The sequence below is a fragment of the Seriola aureovittata genome, chromosome 7 (genome assembly GCF_021018895.1).
Source record: "Seriola aureovittata isolate HTS-2021-v1 ecotype China chromosome 7, ASM2101889v1, whole genome shotgun sequence".
Classification (NCBI taxonomy): domain Eukaryota; kingdom Metazoa; phylum Chordata; class Actinopteri; order Carangiformes; family Carangidae; genus Seriola; species Seriola aureovittata.
Genome location: NC_079370.1, coordinates 10,608,626 through 10,628,197, shown reverse-complemented (window position 1 = coordinate 10,628,197; position 19,572 = coordinate 10,608,626). Strand labels below are relative to the sequence as shown.

The window sequence follows — 19,572 nt, the reverse complement described above, 5'->3', positions numbered from 1 at the left end:
GGGCCTGGCCCACCCATGCTGTCCACTCTGAACAAGCATCAACCATCGACCCCAGGCTCTTAACAACACGTGTGGGGGGTTCCTGGAGACGAGAACATTTTTCCTTCTCCTTTTGTCCAGGTCATTGAGTCAAGGATGGGTGAGGTTGTTTCTTCAGCCTGTTCCATCCTTTTAGATGGCCTCGATAGCTGATGTCTGACAGATATCAGCTGATTGTATCCTGATCTTATTACCTTCTTGACACACTGCACATAACACTGCTGTTCAGAGTTATAGCTAATTGTCATTTCTAGGTAATATCCAACTCTTACAGTATGCCATTTTTCTAGGAGGCCTGGAACATTAAAGCCTTATGCTGCATAATAAATACATACACACATGTAACAACCTTAGTATAAGGCTGTTCCAGCTCACTTTATCTGAGAATATTATGTACTGCTGTCTCCAAGGTCAAGAGCTTGTCAGCTTTTTAAGAAACATGGACAAGAAGTCCTTGGAATTCCCATTAAAAATAAAACTAATTTTGTACATCAATATTTCCATGTCAATATTTCCATGACAACTATTCAAATGTCATGAGCAGATGAAGATTTGATTTGATTTCACTTAATCTTGTCACATGATGCACACTGTTTCACATGACAAAACACAACAATTAGCCAGAGAACAAAACAAACACTATCAACAAAGCTGGATCACCAACTACTACTTTGTATTATTCTCATTTTCTCACAGAAAACCAAGAGTAAAATGTTATTTTTCTAGCATAGGAGTTTTATTTTTATTATCTATTTATTAGTCTGAAAGTGCATTTACAATTGATCAATTATCTATGTACAAAATTGTAAAAAAAAAAAAAAAAAAAAAATGCCTATCACTATTCTGCAAAGTGCAAATGTCTTGTTTTGTCAGACCAACAGTCCCAAACCCAAAGAGATAGATAGATAGATAGATAGATAGATAGATAGATGCGTTATTTATCCCCTGGGGGAAATTCATGTGTCCATTAGCTCATTGTTGATAATAATAATAATAATAATAATAACAGTTGATAATAAATGAACAATAATAATTAGATTAGTCCACTTCCTTTGGCTGAGTTGTTGTATAGTCTGATGGCAGTGGGAACAAAGGATCAGTTTACTATCATAAATATGCACAAATATTCACATTGGAGAAGCGAGAAATTGTGAATAAAACTTTTGCTTAAAAAAAGACTTAAATGATCAATCAATAATCAAAACTGCCAGTCAGTTATTTCAGCTTTAGAGCACTGAGTGGATTCTGTGTGCTTAAGGAAATAATGAAACTGCCATATACTGTATAATGGGGGGCAATTGGAGCCCAACAACAATTGTTTGCCCCAGGGCCAGTCAAGTTGTCAATACGGCCCTGACAACAAACATATACAGTAATCATGTCCGGCATTATGACTAAGCAGCTGCAGTGCAAACAGTTTCATCCCTTTCTTTCACATGCAGTGCTTAGGTAACACAGCTACACAAGTTGTTCTAGAAAAAAGGCTCATCAGCTGGATGCAATGCACCAGAACCCAGAGTAATGTGAGTCCTGGCCCACTGATTTAACAGCTTGACAGACTGAGGAACATCAAGGAATCACAAAGTTAATCTAAATATGATTGATATATGATTTTTTTTTTTAAAAGCTCCAGAATGGAAATGACCTTGTGATTAGACTGCTTGCTCAACAAAACCCCCAGGTATTTCCAAACAATACCCAAGGACCCTGAGGAATGAGGCTTGAGTTGAATGACCCCATCTCGTGTCAGACTTGAAACTGAAATTTCTGCCATCTGTCCTCTCTGCAGGGGTGGTTACAGTAAGGGGAGTGGGGTATTAGTGCAGATTTATCACTGTCCTCTCATTTCTGAAACAAAAAAAACTAATATATCTTTCTGGGTGTTTCTGGGCACCAGCTGGTAAAATTCTGGTCAGTCTTCCTATCTCATTTCCACTCCCTGATCTGCAGCATTGCCCCTCCTCCTCCCGGCTCTGGGTCAGTCCTCTTAGCCAATCCCCGTTTGCAGCAGCTGGGTCTTGGTCTGGCCACGCCCGCTCCCCGGCCCCAGCCTCGTTCTGGAAACGCTCCAACATTATAAATCCATTGTCCGGCACGTTCACACTAGTCTGCGGTGGGCTCCTCGCGTCCAAGAAGTGAAACGTCTCTCCTCGTCGTTGTAAAACTTTAGCAATCAGAATGAGGGAAATCGTGCACATCCAAGCCGGCCAATGCGGTAACCAGATTGGTGCCAAGGTAAGAAAATAAAATTATTGAGAAATTATTTATTCCTTTACAAAATAAGGTTTTCATGTCACTGTCACGCCCCAGACTCATTATGCAGGACATAGACTACTCATTAGACTTATTGAAATAAATCTTAATGTAGCTGATTTTTGATATGTATGAAGACAAAGGAGTCCTTTTGTCTCTTTGTGCATGAATAACGAATATTCCTTTCATACATTATGCCTATTGTCATTTAAATACATTATAAATATGGAAATTTCAATTTAAAATAGTAAAAAAAACTACTGTTGGAGTCTCTTTTTTTGTTCCTTTCTGTCTGAATCTTGTGCACTGCGGTAAGTGGGTGTGGAGCAGCGGACCGTGCAGGCTCGCATCGGAATAACGGTATAACGGGGCTCTTGTGTCTCGACGGGTTTTGTTCACACAACACCGGGCGTGTCTGCGTCTCAACACTGTGGATTCAGCTGACCTCAAGACATTGTCTGTGGGAAAAGAAAGGAGAGAAAAAAAAATCATTCTATTCTCCCCTTGTCAGAGCCCCCTTCAGTCAGTGTAGACCGCACTCCTCTGGTTTCTTTGTCTTGCACAGGCAGATATGACTGGTATTCCAGACAATGAGTGGGAGCTGGGATGGGAGGCCTAGTTAATTTTTTTCCTAAATGGCTGATGGATCAATAGCCCATATTGATTATATTTTATTTCTGCGGGCTGTAGTTGCAGACTGCTGTTTCAGCTGGTGAGAAAGCAGGGGAGCTGTGGAAAGGGTGTGGCATGTATAATTTGTAAAGACAGAATTTCTCCCTATAAAAAGAACATTTATTGAGACATCATCAATGCTATGGAGATTTAAATGCATCACTGGCATTTTTGTTCAATTTATATCTAATTTTAATGCGTAAGAAACTATATTTTACCCAATAAGACCCCACTGTCTTGCCTCCCATCAATTCATCACCCACCCAGTCTTACAGTAACAATTGCAGTCTGCTACAATATGTGTCTTCGTGGTCCATTATTATCCCTGTCTTATTATCTCCTTCTGTTTTACAACTGATCATTTGCTACAGACAGCATATGTTTAAACAGAATTACTCAAATGCATGCAGGAATCTTGTTATTCTTATATAGTTTGGAGACCACATGAACAATGGCCCATATTTTACAGGATACATCATTATTGTGGTGATGCTCTGCTGACAGAGATTTTAATGTCCTGTAAAGCGGGGCCTGTCTTTGTAATCGATGTCTTTCTTTTCCTAACCAAATTAGGGGTAGGGTGGGGGAGGAATGGAGGAAACAGCTGATGCACAGTGGGTGAAGTCACTGGGTTCTCAATTGACTTAATGTGCAACTGCTGTCAATGTCTTGGCAGAAAAGCTAAAGGAAATAAACACAACATATAGCCTAACAATTATACATATATTTTTTTAATGGAATTTCTTAAGCAGCTGCACCACAGAAAGCCAACTGCAGTAAATGATGTATATGTACATCATTTTGTGGAATTGGAATTAATGCAGTACATTTCTATCCACCACCTTTTATAGATTATGGAATATCATTTGTGTTTGTCCCAATGGCAGCCTTGCACTGAGGATCCACATTTGTTTCCATTCCCCCAGGACTCATTGATTCAGATGTCCAGTGGATATGATTGACAGAGTTGCTGAAGGGCTACATTGTGGTGAATTAGGTCAGGGTGTGGCATTACTTTCCTGCTTATTGTCCTCATTCTTTCACTATGATTCTTTTCAGTCTTTACTGATAGCTATCTGTCGCGTCACTGTCAAATGTTCATAATTTTCTCAGCCTCTTATAGCTGTTCCTTTTCGACTCTTTGTTCCTCTTTGTCCTGCTGCGCTGTGATCTCCATCATATTAAGGTCACTTGGTCATTTTTGTTTTACATGGTCTTATTTAAATGTCATGATACTTAGTCCACAGCTGACTCCCAATCTCTTAAGCACTGAGCTGCAATACAGTCTGCTTATCCAGATTACTCTAAATCCTCCTATTGCTGCTGTTAGCAGAAAATCACAGGGTGTATGACCAAAAAAAAATCTGAGTTGGAAGATAGAAAAATATCTGCATGCAAATGGCTTCCTGCATATGCAACAGTCACACCCACTTATGGGATTTAATGCATACACGCTCTTAAAGGGCCGACTGTGGTCTTTAAAGAGTGAACAAGACATGAATACAGATCTGGAAACAATCAGCGTCTTCAGTGTTCTGTGACTGCCTGCAAATAGAGTTTATTTTCAGTTTTGCCTGTGGAGTGATCTGTAGCCCCTTTGTGCTCTCTCCTTTGCATTTTACATCTGAAAGAACTGCATTCTGCTAAGTCATCAGTTGGCGACTATGGAAACATTAACAGCTGCATTGTATAAAATGGGTTCAGATATGGCTTGGTGAAAGGGGAAAAAATCCTGTCATTTTCATCAGACTCCAAAAATGCAAACCCACTGCTGTTTTTCTCGTTTAAAGTCCCCTACCGCATTGCTAATGGATAGATGTGTACTTTTTTTTTTTTTTTTTTGCAAGTAACTGCCATGTGATACCTTCCATTTTCTGTCTGCAGTTCTGGGAAGTGATCAGCGATGAGCACGGCATTGATCCCACAGGGACTTACCATGGAGACAGTGACCTGCAGCTTGACAGGATCAGTGTTTACTATAATGAGGCCACAGGTTAGCTGTCTTCCTATCAAGTGATTCATACATAAAGAGTACATTGAATGTACATATTTTCAGGTTTAGCATTTAATTCTGAAGTATAACATTAGACATGCTATTACTTCCTCGTGTCTTCTGTCATGCTTGGATTTTCTCACATTAAATCTGCAATGTAACATCAAGGACTGTGGTTTCCTGCTTTATTGAGCTGGTATGTTTTCTCTCTTATCCCTTTTTCTCTTTCTCCCTCTTTCTTGCGGAGGAGGTAAATATGTTCCTCGAGCCATTCTGGTGGACTTGGAGCCTGGCACCATGGACTCCGTGAGGTCTGGACCCTTTGGGCAGATCTTCAGACCTGACAATTTTGTTTTTGGTGGGTGGAATAAAGACATTTCTTATGTTACTGAATGACTAAAGCCTTTTATGAACTGGGGAAAAGAATCGCTCACCTGCATGTCACTGCTTCCCCTCCAGGTCAGAGTGGTGCTGGAAACAACTGGGCCAAGGGTCACTACACAGAGGGAGCTGAGTTGGTGGACTCAGTCCTTGATGTGGTCCGCAAAGAGTCAGAAAGCTGTGACTGCCTGCAGGGCTTCCAGCTCACCCACTCTCTCGGTGGTGGAACGGGATCCGGTATGGGAACCCTGCTCATCAGCAAAATCCGTGAGGAGTACCCAGACCGTATCATGAATACCTTCAGTGTGGTGCCTTCCCCCAAGGTAACGTACCCTTGTGATATAGCATGACATTTTTTTTATTTTTTTATTTCAGTTTCTTGTGCCTTAGGTTTCCTCTAAAATCATGAGACTGAAGAAAGGTTCTGTGTGTTTTTCTGTCCTCAGGTGTCCGACACAGTGGTTGAGCCTTACAATGCCACTCTGTCAGTCCACCAGCTTGTAGAGAACACAGATGAAACCTACTGCATTGACAATGAAGCACTGTACGACATCTGCTTCCGCACTCTCAAACTGACCACACCCACCTATGGAGACCTTAACCACCTGGTGTCCGCTACCATGAGTGGGGTCACCACTTGCCTGCGCTTCCCTGGTCAGCTCAATGCCGATCTCCGCAAACTGGCTGTCAACATGGTGCCTTTCCCTCGTTTACACTTCTTCATGCCTGGCTTTGCTCCATTGACCAGCAGGGGCAGCCAGCAGTACCGTGCCCTCACAGTTCCCGAGCTCACCCAGCAGGTGTTTGATGCCAAGAATATGATGGCCGCATGCGACCCACGTCATGGTCGCTATCTGACCGTCGCCGCCGTGTTCCGTGGCCGCATGTCCATGAAGGAGGTTGACGAGCAGATGCTCAACGTGCAGAACAAGAACAGCAGTTACTTCGTCGAATGGATCCCCAACAATGTCAAGACCGCTGTCTGTGACATTCCACCCCGTGGCCTCAAGATGGCTGTCACTTTCATTGGCAACAGCACAGCCATCCAGGAGCTGTTCAAGCGCATCTCTGAGCAGTTCACAGCCATGTTCCGTCGTAAGGCCTTCTTGCACTGGTACACAGGTGAAGGTATGGATGAAATGGAGTTCACCGAAGCAGAGAGCAACATGAATGATCTGGTATCTGAGTACCAGCAGTACCAGGACGCCACTGCTGAGGAAGAGGGCGAATTTGATGAAGAGGCTGAAGAGGATGCTTGAAGATGTGAAGGTCAAGACATCGATGCCAAAAAAAAAAAAAAAAAAAAATTCAAAAAGGATTGACCACAACAGTAACAGAGGAACCAACATAGTGTTAAGAGCATTGCTAGAATCAAACTTTAGCGTACATTAGATATACCTTTTCATTCACCACAAATAAAGTTGTAAAATGAAAACCTGTTTTCCTTTCATTAATGCTTGCTTATAAATTATTCTCAGTTGTCTGATAAAACATTAACCACAATTCAGCCATTACATTTCACTCACATTTCAGAACAGTGTAAATATAAAGGATTTGATATCAAAGGGGATTTCCACAGATGAATGAGTGTTAATTCAGCAGTTTCTGTAATAGAGAGTTCTGATACATTAATTTGCTCTTTCCTGCAGCTATGAAAAATACCTGCATACTTCATTTTTGTTATGCATAGATAAATAAATTTCTGTTCCATGAGAATAAATCTACCAGTTAAATAAACTCAACAAATTCTTAGTGCAGATAGGTACGCATGAACATTCAAGAGGTCAGATGTGGGTACCAGATACTGTTGGAATAACTACTAAGGTGTAATATCTAGAGGAGCGCATTCTCCACTGCTATGAAGGCATTATGATGGTTAAGGGCATATGACCAGTTGCAACATGGTAGTCAGTTTTCTTCTTCTATCCCAGTGCTGGGCATGAATCAGTCTAAGAACATACGCTCACTGCACCTTGGCAGCATTCAGATAATCTAAATATAGGCCTAGCAGGGCATTTGTTGGTTGAGCAAAATACCATTCCACATATTTCGACCAACAGTATTTTCTCTACTTAATTTTGAATGCTTAAAAAGTTTGGAGACTCGACAAGTGAAATTATGTTACTTGTATAGTTACTTGTAAATGGTTTTGTGTTAAAATTCCTGTGGAGAATTCTAGCTCAGATTTAAAAAAAAAAAAAAAAAAAAAAAAAAAACTTCCCATGTTATTTTCCCTAAAGGATATCATGACAAACAATCTTATATAATTTTCCATAACAGTATGCAATGAGAGTCCTTTGTGATGGGAGTTATGACCCAATGTCAACTACTGATAAATGAGTAACTTTGCAATTGGGCCTGAAGGCAAAAAAGCAGCTGCTGTGCCCCCTACCCCTCCTCCTCCTCCACACAGGTCCCAATAAGGTTGTTGTGTGGTAAACTGATTACACACATAGTGATGCCACATATAAACACAAAACTGAAACAATGACGACTTTGAACTACCGTTTGACATTAGACTCAAGGTAGTATAATAATAAAGGCTAAGACCTACCTTAAAGCCCTCATTGTGTTAGTGATGTACCTGACAGTAAACTTATAAGGGGCCTTGGCAAGAAAAACAGATACTTGCAATGCCACTTTATGACATGATATGTTAATATTGGCCTTTATTGTTATTCTTTTATTGAACTATCTACAATTATAACACAAACCTGTACAAGTTATAGAGACAGCTGGATCAGTTTAGTCAATGGCTTAGACAAATGTGAACTGGTTCCACTCAATCCACCATCGTCTCTTTGAGGTAAGAGGGTTGGGTACGGCGCGAAAATAAATGGATGAACAATGACGCGTCTCACATTTTTGGTCCAATCAGAGACGTCTTAAATAACACTGTGGTCTAAACATCCAATGGCAACAGATGTCAGTCTGAGTGACAGTTATACTATCCAATCGCTCGCGGTTGAAACGCCTCTTGTGGGCGTTGTAAAGGTTTTCCAGGATATGCATGTACAATTTTGTTTATCTCCAGTGCGTATTTCCAGGCGTGTGAAGGTGGGTATCAGAGTACAACCTTTTCCTTAATAGACGATTTCATAAGTGGACAAAATGTAATGCACCCACGCTGCAAATGAGAACACGAGCTCATTTGAACCATTTTGCCATGTTGCTTGGTGAATTACGGTCAAGCTGCTCGTTCAATCGCGTTAACTTCCTCCATAGTTTTCATGTTAGTTTATTAGGGCTGTTATTTTTTGAAACTAACCAAATATTGTTTAAATTTGGTGAATTTTTCTCAATCACAATAAAGCCCTAATTATACAAAGAGTAGTTAGGTTTGTCATGACATTTTAATGACGTTTAAAGTATCCAAACTAACTTTTCCGTTGTTTTGTTTTTATACTGGCCGGAAGTCAGATTGTCGTGAATTGATGTGAATTACAGAGAAATGTTCAAGCATGTTGATAAAAGTTATATCATTTTAACACTGTTTGCATCACTGCTACAAACTGGATGTTAGCAAGAAAAGAACAGAGAAGTATCACTGAACAGTTCAGGATGTTAAGACCATAGCTATGTTAGAGATCATCATTAGTTAGCTTCTCGGCTAACGTTAGCTTCGTGGAGTTGCCTAGTGATAGCTATTGGTAAACCTGCTAACGTTTCTAACGTTCACGTTTGCATTGGTGGAATTACATGTTAACGTTACAGACATTTATCTGTGCACAGCAGTCATCCTGTCCTGCGTGAGGGATGGATGCTACTCAGTTAATCAGTGACTCAATCTTGGAGACAGATGAAGAAAATGAAGAGGAGGAGGAAAATAAGAGGGAGCGACCATTAGCTAAACTGTGCATCTTAAAAAATGCACACATCCCTGAGGCAGGTGAGTGGCTTACTGCTGTTCTTATAACAACTTCGGTTTGGTAATTTATCAACTGTTGCTTACAATGGATGTTCTCTGTTACCCAGATTTGCCCCTGTTTTTGGGAGCCAATGTGCTGGGCCGTGACCCCAACACCTGCACCCTGCCCTTGTTAGCACCTTCAGTATCCAAGCAGCATGCCACCATCTGCATCTCTGTCTACCATAGAAGAGGTTGTCACAGTGAAGTGGATATAGAGGCTTTGGTTTGGGACCTTGGAAGCATGAATGGAACCCGCAAAGGCCGCTTAAAGCTGACTCCTAACGTGCGCTACGCCCTCAGTGATGGTGACAGTTTGGTGGTGGCGGACATCCCATGTCAGTATGTCAGCTGTGCTGTAGACTCTTCGCAACTGGGCCCGAGGACTCCTGTGAGCAGAAATTCAGGAGTAAAATCCAGGTTGCCAGATGCCTTGGGTGGGAAGGGAGGTGACAAAAGTACAGACAGCAGGAAATGTGTCAACAGCGGCACAAAAGCTGGGGTGTCATCACTGAAGACTCCTGTCAGAGCCAGTTGCCTGTCCTTTGAAAAAACTCCAACCCAGCCACAGGGCACCCTAGTCCCAGAATCTGATTCAGACTCAGATGGAGAAAGAGGGGGAGGAGGAGACAGAAGGCGCAATGCTCTAGGTATACAAATTAAGTAAATATGTATCGAAATGAATCTCTGTTTTTTGTATCTGATATTTTACACGCCCATCTTTATTGTCTTTTACAGTGTCTGATTCTGAGTCTCATAAATCTAGTCCCACTTTCTCCACATTCTTGAGTCCCACAAACAAAATCGTCCCTGAAAGGTAAATTAGCAACAGCTTTTTTTTATGTATACTCATAAATATATGCTTCTATACAATTTATCCCTTTGTCATTTCTGAATTATAATGCTTGTCATCTTGTTTTCCTCTGTTTTACAGTGAGGATGAAAGTCCCATCACACCATCCTCCTCCACTAAAAATAGACCTCACAGACATGTCAGCTTTAGCAAGGAGGAGACAGAAGTAGATGTGGGGGGACAGCTGCTGGAAGAAAAAAAGGCACTTGCAATTGTGCATGACAGTGAAGAGGAGGGAGGAAGGGAGGAAGAAAGAGCAGCACCAGAAGGAAAGTCTGAGAAAAGTGGACCACACCTGCCAGTGAAACAGGAAAGCAGTGCAAGTCTCATGGGGGAAGATGAATTGCCTGTGTCTACAGCAGCAGTCTCCACAGATTCCATCCCTGCATTTAACATGGACAGTGACACTGATATGGAGGGAGAGGAGGAAGGGGTGGCATCTGTGGGTTCTGTAACCTTGAACACAAATCAAGTCAATCAGCCACCAAACACAGTCCAGTTTCACATGGACAGTGATACAGATGTTGACGAGGATGAAGATATCATAGACAAAGCTCCTAAAACTGTGCCCTCCTCTGATGACAAAACCAAACCTCCTCATGTTAATTCATTTATTCAGCCTGAGGGAGTCACTGTGGACAGTGACACTGATGTGGATGACGATGCTGCTGTGTCAGATGCTGCCACAGAAGCAAAACCCATGTCATTTCAGAGAGCACACACAGCTGACACTGCTTCTTTAATGCAGCCGAAAGATATTAACTTAGACAGTGACACAGATGTTGATGAGGAAGAAGACAGGGAAAATGGAACGAATAAACCAACCTCTAAGATGGAAGAAACTCCCACTAGATTAGATATAAAGCCAACAGGGCCTGAATCTTCCCCCGCTGCTCCTCATAGCCTACATCTAGACAGTGACACAGATGAAGAGGCAATCCCTGTCCTTGCCCTCAGTGAACCCGTGGTGGTGTCTGCTGCAACAGAATCATGCACCACTGCAGATGGAGGCGCTGATATTCTGTCTGACAGTGACACAGATGTGGATGACAATTCACCTCTAGTTATACCTGTTGTAATCACAACCTTGTCAGTCACTCCCGGGACCACATCAGAAGCCTTTGAGTCAGATTCTAATGCAAACACAGATGTGGTTGGATCCAGCACGCCCCCTGCTGGGGATACGGCCAATCCACAGGACCTTAGAGTGGACAGTGATACAGATGTGGAGGACCAGGAGGCAGACGGGGGCCAGATCCCCAGCCTATGCAGAGAGAAAACACCTGGGTTGCTGGTTCCTCTTCTGCAGAATTGCTCTACCCCTGTACGCTTATCAGGTAATTAATCTATCAATTTTCAAATGAGTACTGAGTGGAATGAATTTATGCTGCAACTAATGATTATTTTCATCACTGATTAATCTGTGATGAAACTCAGGCTTTCCTGAGTCCCTCTTCAGTTCCATTTAGAGGTCAGTAAATTACTTTTAATATATTTGAATAGCACATGACTTTGACAAACATTGAGTATATTACTGGCTTGTATATTTATATTTTGTCATCTGGTCTCCCAGGTGCAGTAGCCCCTGTTGTAGGACCTGTAGGATTGTCCTCCTGCTCGGACAGCCAGGAAGATGAAGACTTTCTTGTGGCCGAGACGCAGTCCTTCATTCTTCAGACCCGAGATTGCCAGAGCAACCCTCCAGAAGACCATACCATGGACCCCACCCAAGCTTTTGGCCTTGAACCTTCTTATGAAAATGATGAACAATCCAGCAGAGAAGGGTCTTTTCAGCTGGGGTTGTCTGACAGCAGCCACCTGCAGTGTCAGGCCCAAGCTTTGGCCATGGAGAGCACCCAGGCTTTTGTCTCTGTGGATCGGAATGTGAATATGGAAGACACCCAAGCATATGCAGCCATCTCCACTGCAGACAGAACCTCTGCAGAGAATGATCTAAATCTGGAGGCCACACAGCCCTATGGAAAGAATGAGGAGCCTGCCAGATGTTCAGTAATGTCTGACAAAGAAGGTCAGGTTGATTTGGCTCTAGAAGCAACACAGGTATATACCTCAGAATGCCACAGTGATTCAGAGAGTGAAACAGATGACGATGAGAGAAAAAACATAACTGCTACCGCTGAGACTCAGCCTTTCGGATTTCCCACCTCCTGTACACCTCCTGTACCTCATGAGGAGGCGGCTCAACCTCAGCAGAGACCCCGTGGTGAACTTTTATGTACAGCAGAAACTCAGCCGATGAGTGCATGTGACGATGAGGGTAGTGATGATGAAGACTCAATTCAAAGTCCAGGAACAAGAACAGCAAAGCCACTGCAGCTGGAAGAGCAGACACAGCCCCTCATTAGTTCTGATTTATCAATTGTTGAAACCCAGCCCATGCACATTGGTTTTGCTGAAACTCAGCCCATGGCTACAAGTGAAAATGAGGACACTGATGATGGGGACTCAATTCCAATTTTTCGAGGAAGAAGAGCAAAGCCACTGCAGCTTGAAGAGGAGGCACAGCCCCTCTCTAGTTCTGAAGTCTCTGTTACCGAAACCCAGCCCATGCACATTGGTGTTGCTGAGACTCAGCCCATGGGTGCATGTGAAGGTGAGCAAAGTGACGAAGAGGACTCAATTCTAGTGCCACGAAAAAGAAAAGCAAAGGCGCTGCAACTTGAAGAAGAGCAGACACAACCGCTCACAATTTCTGAGGTCTCTACTGTTGAAACCCAGCCCTTGGAAACACAAACTAGTGTACAACCTGAGAGACGAAGGGGGAGACAATCTGAAGTTGGAACCAGTGGAGTCAATGTTAGAAATAAAAGGGGGACAATGGCAGGATTAAGAGAGGAGGAGGAGCAGGCAGTGTGTTCTGAACCTCCAAAGAGACGGACAAGAGGGAAGAATAAAGCTTTGACAACTACTAGAGGAAGGAGAGGAAAATCCAACCCTGATGAGGACGAGAGTGAGGAAGAGGAGGAGGGAGAGCAGGCTAGGAGGGCTCGAGGGAAAAAATCCATGAGGCAGCAGAAACATTATGAGGAAGAGGGAGAACAGTGTGAAACGGAAGGAAGTGAACGTGCTAAAAATAGCAGCCCAATAAAGGAGAAACAAGAAGAGGGATCGGGAGAAGAGGGAGATGTTGCAAACCTCACACATCACAAGAGTGAAAAAATGGAAAGAAAGGAAAAGGAAGAACAAGATAGATTGCTGGCTGAAAATACAGCAAGGATAAGACTTGAACAGGAGAGAGCAGAGAAAGAGAGAAAGGAACAAGAAGAAAAGGAAAGCTATGATCGGTTACAGAAAGAAAAAGACAAAAAACTGGAGAAGGAAAGAAAGGAGCGTGAAGAAATGGAGAGATTGGAACATGAAAAGGCAGAAAGAGAAGAGAAGGAGAAATTGGACAGAGAGGAGAAAGAGAGAATAGAAAAGGAAAGAAAGGAACAGGAAGAAAAGGAAAGACTGGAGAAAGTAAAGAAGGAACTAGAAGAGAGACTTGAGAGGGAGAGGAAGGAACAAGAACGCCAAGCAACACTGGAGAGGGAAGCAAAAGAAAAGGAAGAAAGAGAGAGACTGGAGAGGGAAGCAAAAGAAAGGAAAGAAAGAGAAAGGCTAGAGAAAGTAAAGAAGGAACTAGAAGAGAGACTTGAGAGGGAGAGGAAGGAACAAGAACACCAAGCAAGACTGGAGAGGGAAGCAAAAGAAAAGGAAGAAAGAGAAAGAATGGAGAGGGAAGCAAAAGAAAAGGAAGAAAGAGAAAGAATGGAGAGGGAAGCAAAAGAAAAGGAAGAAAGAGAAAGGCTGGAGAAAGAAAAAGAGACTAAAGAAAAACAATTAAAAGAGCAACAAGGAAACATGGACGAAGTAAACAGGAGAGTGCCCACAAGAGGCCGGAGAGCAGCTACAAGAACAATGGCTGCCCCTACAACAGAGCCAGAACAAGACTCAACCATATTAACCAATGATGATGTCCCAGCAAGGAGAACCAGATCTCGCTCCAACTCTTCCAACTCGGTCAGCTCCGAGAGATCTGCTGCGAGTGTAAACACCCAGGAGGGCAGGGGGAGAGGTCGAGGCAGAGGGAAAAAAAGGACCAGTGAACCACCCCAGGTAACCATCGCCAGAGGTAGCAGTAGGAGGAGGACAGTGGCTGCAGGGACAACAGAGCAGGGCAATAATGATGCTTTTCCTCAGGGAGTCCTTTCAAGGTCTAACTCCACCAATTCTCTCAACTCTGATATTTCTAGCTACTGTGTGACCTCTCAAAACAGAGGGAGAGGAAGCAGGCAGCGAGAAAGACAGAGGAAAACAGAGCCTGAGCCCGAGCCCGACTCCATCCCTCCTGTCAATAGTCAGAGTGATCAGAATTCAGCTCCCAAACCTGCAGCCAGAGGCAGGAAGAGCAGGAAAACTGAGGGATCCTCTAATGTGGCTCCTCAGGAAGATGATCAAGAGAAGGCAGACTCTCAGCAGGCCAGTACCACAAGGGGGCAGCGCCGAGCCAATGCAAATGTCTCTGATTCCACTGCTGCAGATGAGGAAGATCAGCCAAATCAGAGGGAAGGTGTTGGCAGTGAGGAATCACCTCTGCCTAAAAGGAATGCCAGGGGCAGAGGCCAAAAAGCAGTAAAGAGTGAAACTGCAGAGGCACCAGTTGCTCCTGCAGTCAGTAATGTGGGAGAGACTAAAGACAAAAGAAAAGGAAGGAAAAGAGAGTTGCAGGAAAATACAGAGGGGGATTCTGGCAGTAGCTCCAAAATCTCAAAAGGGAAGGAGAAATACCAGACAACAGAGGCAACAGAAGAAGAAGGGAAAGATGAATCAAAAGAAGAAAACCCTGTCCAAGCCAAGAGGAGAGGAAGAGCATCCACTGCTCAAGCCAAGAAGAATGCAAAAGAATCTCCTCTTGGAGTGGAGGTGAAAGAAGAGAGTGAGGAAATGGAGAAGGATATTGTTGAGAAGAGAGGCAGAGGTCGACCATCTGCAGCCCAGAAAAAAAAGAAAGAGGAGCATGAAGAAAGTGGAACATCTGTCAGTTCCATGACACGGGATGCAAAAGTGGAGGCGCCAGAGGTGACTTAATTTCTTCACTTTTAAACATGCTTGTGAAATTTTAAGGTCTTAGAAGTTGTTGTTTTGACTGAAATACTTCAAGGCTGAAACATAAATCACACAAAATGGAAAGCTGAGTAGTGTATAATTAGTGTCCAGGAACATCTGTCCTTGAAAAGGAAAGCTTTTACCTTGACCAGAGGCCCTGGTGCATTTCTCTCTCTGAGTCAGCCTTTCCAGCCAACATAATGTACTGCAGTCAACATCAGGGACTGTCTAGGTCTCTCCCACTCTATTAGCAACAGGAGTAGTTTGAACTGCTTCGCCATTAATACACTAATGAATTAAGTGGCTTAGTGGTCACAGTCATTTCCTACGCTTATGTTTTATCATGTTTGCTTTCTTTACTCCTCCTCTCCTCATCTTTCTCCTTGTGTATTTCATGCTTTACCCTGTCTGTCTTCCTTCTTGCACTATTTTGGTACTCCCCCAAAACACACAACCTCCCCCACCCCTCTTCCTCTCTCATTTAACAGCCCCAGACTCCAACCACCAGTGCATCCCGGAAGCGACAGGCTCCTGCGAACTCCTCTCCTGTGGCAAAGACTCCTCGCTCCTCCACTGCTTCCCCTGCAGCTAGTGGTCGACAGCAAGCTGCGAGCCAGGCCTACAAGGTCTTGTTTGTTTATCTGTGTGTGTGTTTTTGTAAACCTGTGGGCATTTTTGTCATACAAATTATGCACAAGAGGAATATTTGACCATAATGATAAATAGTGTGAAAGAATAAAATTAAATAAGAAGATTGATACCACTCTCATATCTGTATGTATCTAGCTAGAGCCAGGCTACAATCAGCCTAGCTTAGCATAGATATTGGAGGCAGGAGGAAGCAGCGAACCTGGCTCTCTTGTGACAAAAATTCTAAGGATTGTTTCCCCTCCTGGGGTTTATGCTAGGTGAGGCTAATCGCCTCCTGGCTCTAGCTTCATATGTAATGGACCAACATGGGATTGGTATTAATCTGCTCAACTAGTAGTGTTTTTCCCAAAGTATCACATTCACACAGAGGATGTATAGAGCAGTTTATCTCTTTTTAGTTTGTTTGTGCAAGCAAGAATGGTTGTTTTGAACCAAGTAACTGCTCAGTTTTCCTCCAAGCAATCTGTCTTGTTATTTGTGAGGAGTGATAATATAATTTGAATCAGGTACAGCGAATGACACAGTGATACATGGTGAAATGCACGGCAAAGATGTGCTTTGCTAAAGTTACAGGGACTAGAATCAGATTTGTTTCAGTGGCCCCATCTCCAAAATCTCTTATTTTGTTCTGTCAATCTGACAAATAAGGTGAGATGATTTACAACAACCCGAGGTGTCTGGGTCTGTCATTCTCTCAGGTGCTGTTCACAGGCGTGGTGGATGAAACCGGGGAGAGAGTGCTTGCTCGTTTACGAGGCAGCATTGCTAAAGGTGTAGCAGACATGAACTGCCTGGTGACTGATAAAGTGCGCAGGACTGTCAAGTTCCTGTGTGCGGTGGCCAAAGGAATCCCCATTGTCACCACACACTGGCTGGAAAAGGTTAAAAGCACTTTGATGTTGAAGTAAACTGTATACACAAATAGTACACACACTTATGGAGACATACTCAAGCAGACGCTCTCCTCTCCTGGTGTTTCAGAGTGGCAAAGCTGGGAGCTTCCTGTCTCCTAATGCTTATGTTGTGAAGGATCCAGAGCAAGAGAAGAAGTTCGGTTTCCGCCTGCAGGAGTCTCTTAGGATTGCCAGCAGTCAGCCTCTCTTGCAGGTACTCTAACTCACTCATCCTATTCATTTCTTTGCTTATATATTGAGAGTGAGAGGTTGACAGTGTGTCAGCGTGGTATTTCGCATGGCGGAAGGCACAAGGGTGGTGGGTAATATTGGAATACTTAGCAATATTGAGTCATGGTGGGAATGCAGAAATGTTATTGTGAGAATCCTCCTCCGCCTGTAACAGATCAGAAGACCTTCATCCTTTATCTACAAGATTAGCTTTTAGCTCAGTGTCTTTTGTTGTTGAAAGCTCTCACGTCTTCACAAGAGCACAGTGTGGATTGTTTACCATTATGCTGTGGCTTTGTGGGAAGTAATTTGACATTTACTGTTAATGTACTGGTTATATTTTATGGGCACTTGACATAAGTAAGCAGACAGTAATGTTACCATTTCTGTTACAAAGTCTTGCTACCCTGCACTATTTCATCAAAGCTGCCAAATTGATATCATAAATTATGCTGATACCGGCTACAATTAGGGAACAGTATACATATGTTATATCAAAATCTATTCTCAAGAGTCTTGTATTGATTTCCTGAGGTGTTCTTGCAGAGATTAAATAAAAATGGAGAGAAATCATATCTCCTCTCTTAGGGATATGAGATCCATGTTACGAAGTCAGTGAAACCAGAGCCAGTTCAAATGAAAGACATAATCTCCTGCAGTGGAGCTACCTTTCTACCTAAGATGCCCTCTTCTCCCAAGGTACCAGTTTCTCCATTCTCAGTGTTTCACGTGAAGTAAATTAACATTTAATCATTATTCGTCTCATTATTCCACCTTAAATCTAAATCTGAAACGTAATCACCTCTTATTTTCCGTCACCTCGCTGTCTCTTTCAGCCTCAGACTGTAGTGATTTCCTGCGAGGAGGACTGGTCGCTGTGTGGCCCCGCTGTCGCTGCATCTCTCCCAGTCGTCACTGCTGAGTTCATTCTCACAGGAATCCTTCAGCAGAAAGTTGACTTTCAAAGCCACACTCTCCCTGCCCCTGTAACTAATCTACAGCTCACAGGAGGCAAAGGGAGGGGCAGGAAGAGGACATAGCATCAACAGGGTATACTTTAAATATACACGCAGTGATGAAGTTACAGGAAATATGCACTAGTGTGTACACATTTATAATTTGTAGGATCAAATCAGAGACTGATAGACTTACTAGTGAGTCAGCTGTTTGTTTGTATAAAAGACTTGAAGAATGTATTTGCCAAATGCAGCAAAAGTTGCATATTCAATTAAATGTAGAGACATTTTGTACATGTATTGTCAGCATTGAAGCATGCGTTAGCGTCAAATGTTCAAAGAAACTTATTTTGTACGTACAACTTCCTGATTTGCAAGAGACTAATGTAAGAAACAAAATTTAGGAAGCTTACCAAAGGGAGACATGTCTCTAATTTTTATGTTTCAAAAATCGACTCTTTTCTTACAGTCTTACCTTTTGCCTTGTACATGTGGGAAAGATGTAGTTTTTAGAATTACGAAAGCTAAAGACGATGTGGCTGCTACGCAGGGTGTTTAAATAATTACCCATTAACTGTCCTTGTCACTCTCCCCTCTCCTCCTCCTGTGTGCTCCACCCCTCCCTTTACACAACAACAACCAGAGAAGGAATTAACACTGCTAAACTGCTGCCTCTCTGTTTGTTAAGTGCTTAAACTCAATCAGCCTTTTTGGCAGCTAACCAACCATGAAGAGGGAGTTTTGTAAATCATGTTTGGTCGGTGGAACCTTGGAACCCACAGGGTCTGTTTAGAAATCCATCATGTACGCTGGCCAGTAGATGGAGAAAAAAGCTTGTTTCCTTTCCTGATAAGAAGTGCTTAGTGCCTTTTTATACCACGGTAATCATGAACCTACCAGTGTATCTGTTGTTTCTCTGTCTCCATTAACCACCACCACCTACTCCATTAAGGCTTCATCCAATCCTATTACGTTCAGGGATGAGACACAATACAGGCACCTGAATGCTGATGCTGCTACTACATCAATATCTTATGATGTTTCTCCTTGCCTCCTTCTTAGCATACAGCCTTGAAGGTATGTTGTTATTGTATGGTTTAAAAAAAAAAAAAAAAAAAACAAGATACAGAACTGACATTTGAGTTTTCTTCATGCTGCATCAGTGGTGTTTTAAAGACAGACTCATTAGCTTGTAATTTGTAGAACTGTTAACTAGTTAATATCTTAACATCAAGTTTGTATTTGCACCAAATCATGAAATCTGTCAATGTCTGTCAATGAAAACATTAAATATTTTCTATTACCTTTAACCACGTGTATTTCCTTTTGTGGATATTTTTGTATATTTTATTATATTTATATATGCATCATTATTAAAGGAAAAAAATCACAACACAAGATCCACTTATATCAGTTTTCCCTTATCTTTCAGCCAAATCTTGCCCTTTTTTTCGCTGATGAAGTTGCTCAGTTGAGGAAGGCCACAAGATTTGACTGAGAACACTGGAAAACATCAAGTAAGGAGACCTTGTGTTGAGTTTTATTTAAATCGCAAACCACTGTTTCCGAGGTAAAGAATGAAGCTTTAAGCTCAAAACAGAAAACATTACTTCACTGAGTGGAAACTCAGGACT

The 19,572-nt window shown here is 42.5% G+C and overlaps 2 protein-coding genes across 2 annotated transcripts; both read left to right on the top strand.

Annotated features, from left to right (window-relative positions):
• The first annotated feature begins 2,113 nt into the window (after positions 1-2,113).
• tubb5 (tubulin, beta 5) lies at positions 2,114-6,773 on the top strand. The gene is made up of 5 exons (XM_056380297.1): positions 2,114-2,274; positions 4,849-4,957; positions 5,205-5,315; positions 5,417-5,661; positions 5,785-6,773. The coding sequence occupies exons 1-5, from the start codon at positions 2,218-2,220 to the stop codon at positions 6,595-6,597; spliced, it is 1,335 nt and encodes a 444-aa protein (XP_056236272.1). The 5' UTR covers positions 2,114-2,217; the 3' UTR covers positions 6,598-6,773.
• Positions 6,774-8,332: 1,559 nt separating this feature from the next.
• mdc1 (mediator of DNA damage checkpoint 1) lies at positions 8,333-19,248 on the top strand. The gene is made up of 12 exons (XM_056380507.1): positions 8,333-8,395; positions 9,071-9,227; positions 9,314-9,895; positions 9,984-10,062; positions 10,180-11,435; positions 11,519-11,569; positions 11,672-15,180; positions 15,696-15,833; positions 16,557-16,739; positions 16,840-16,965; positions 17,571-17,681; positions 17,819-19,248. Exons 2-12 carry the CDS (start codon positions 9,095-9,097, stop codon positions 18,020-18,022), a joined length of 6,372 nt encoding a protein of 2,123 aa, XP_056236482.1. The 5' UTR covers positions 8,333-8,395; positions 9,071-9,094; the 3' UTR covers positions 18,023-19,248.
• The last annotated feature ends 324 nt before the right edge of the window (positions 19,249-19,572 follow it).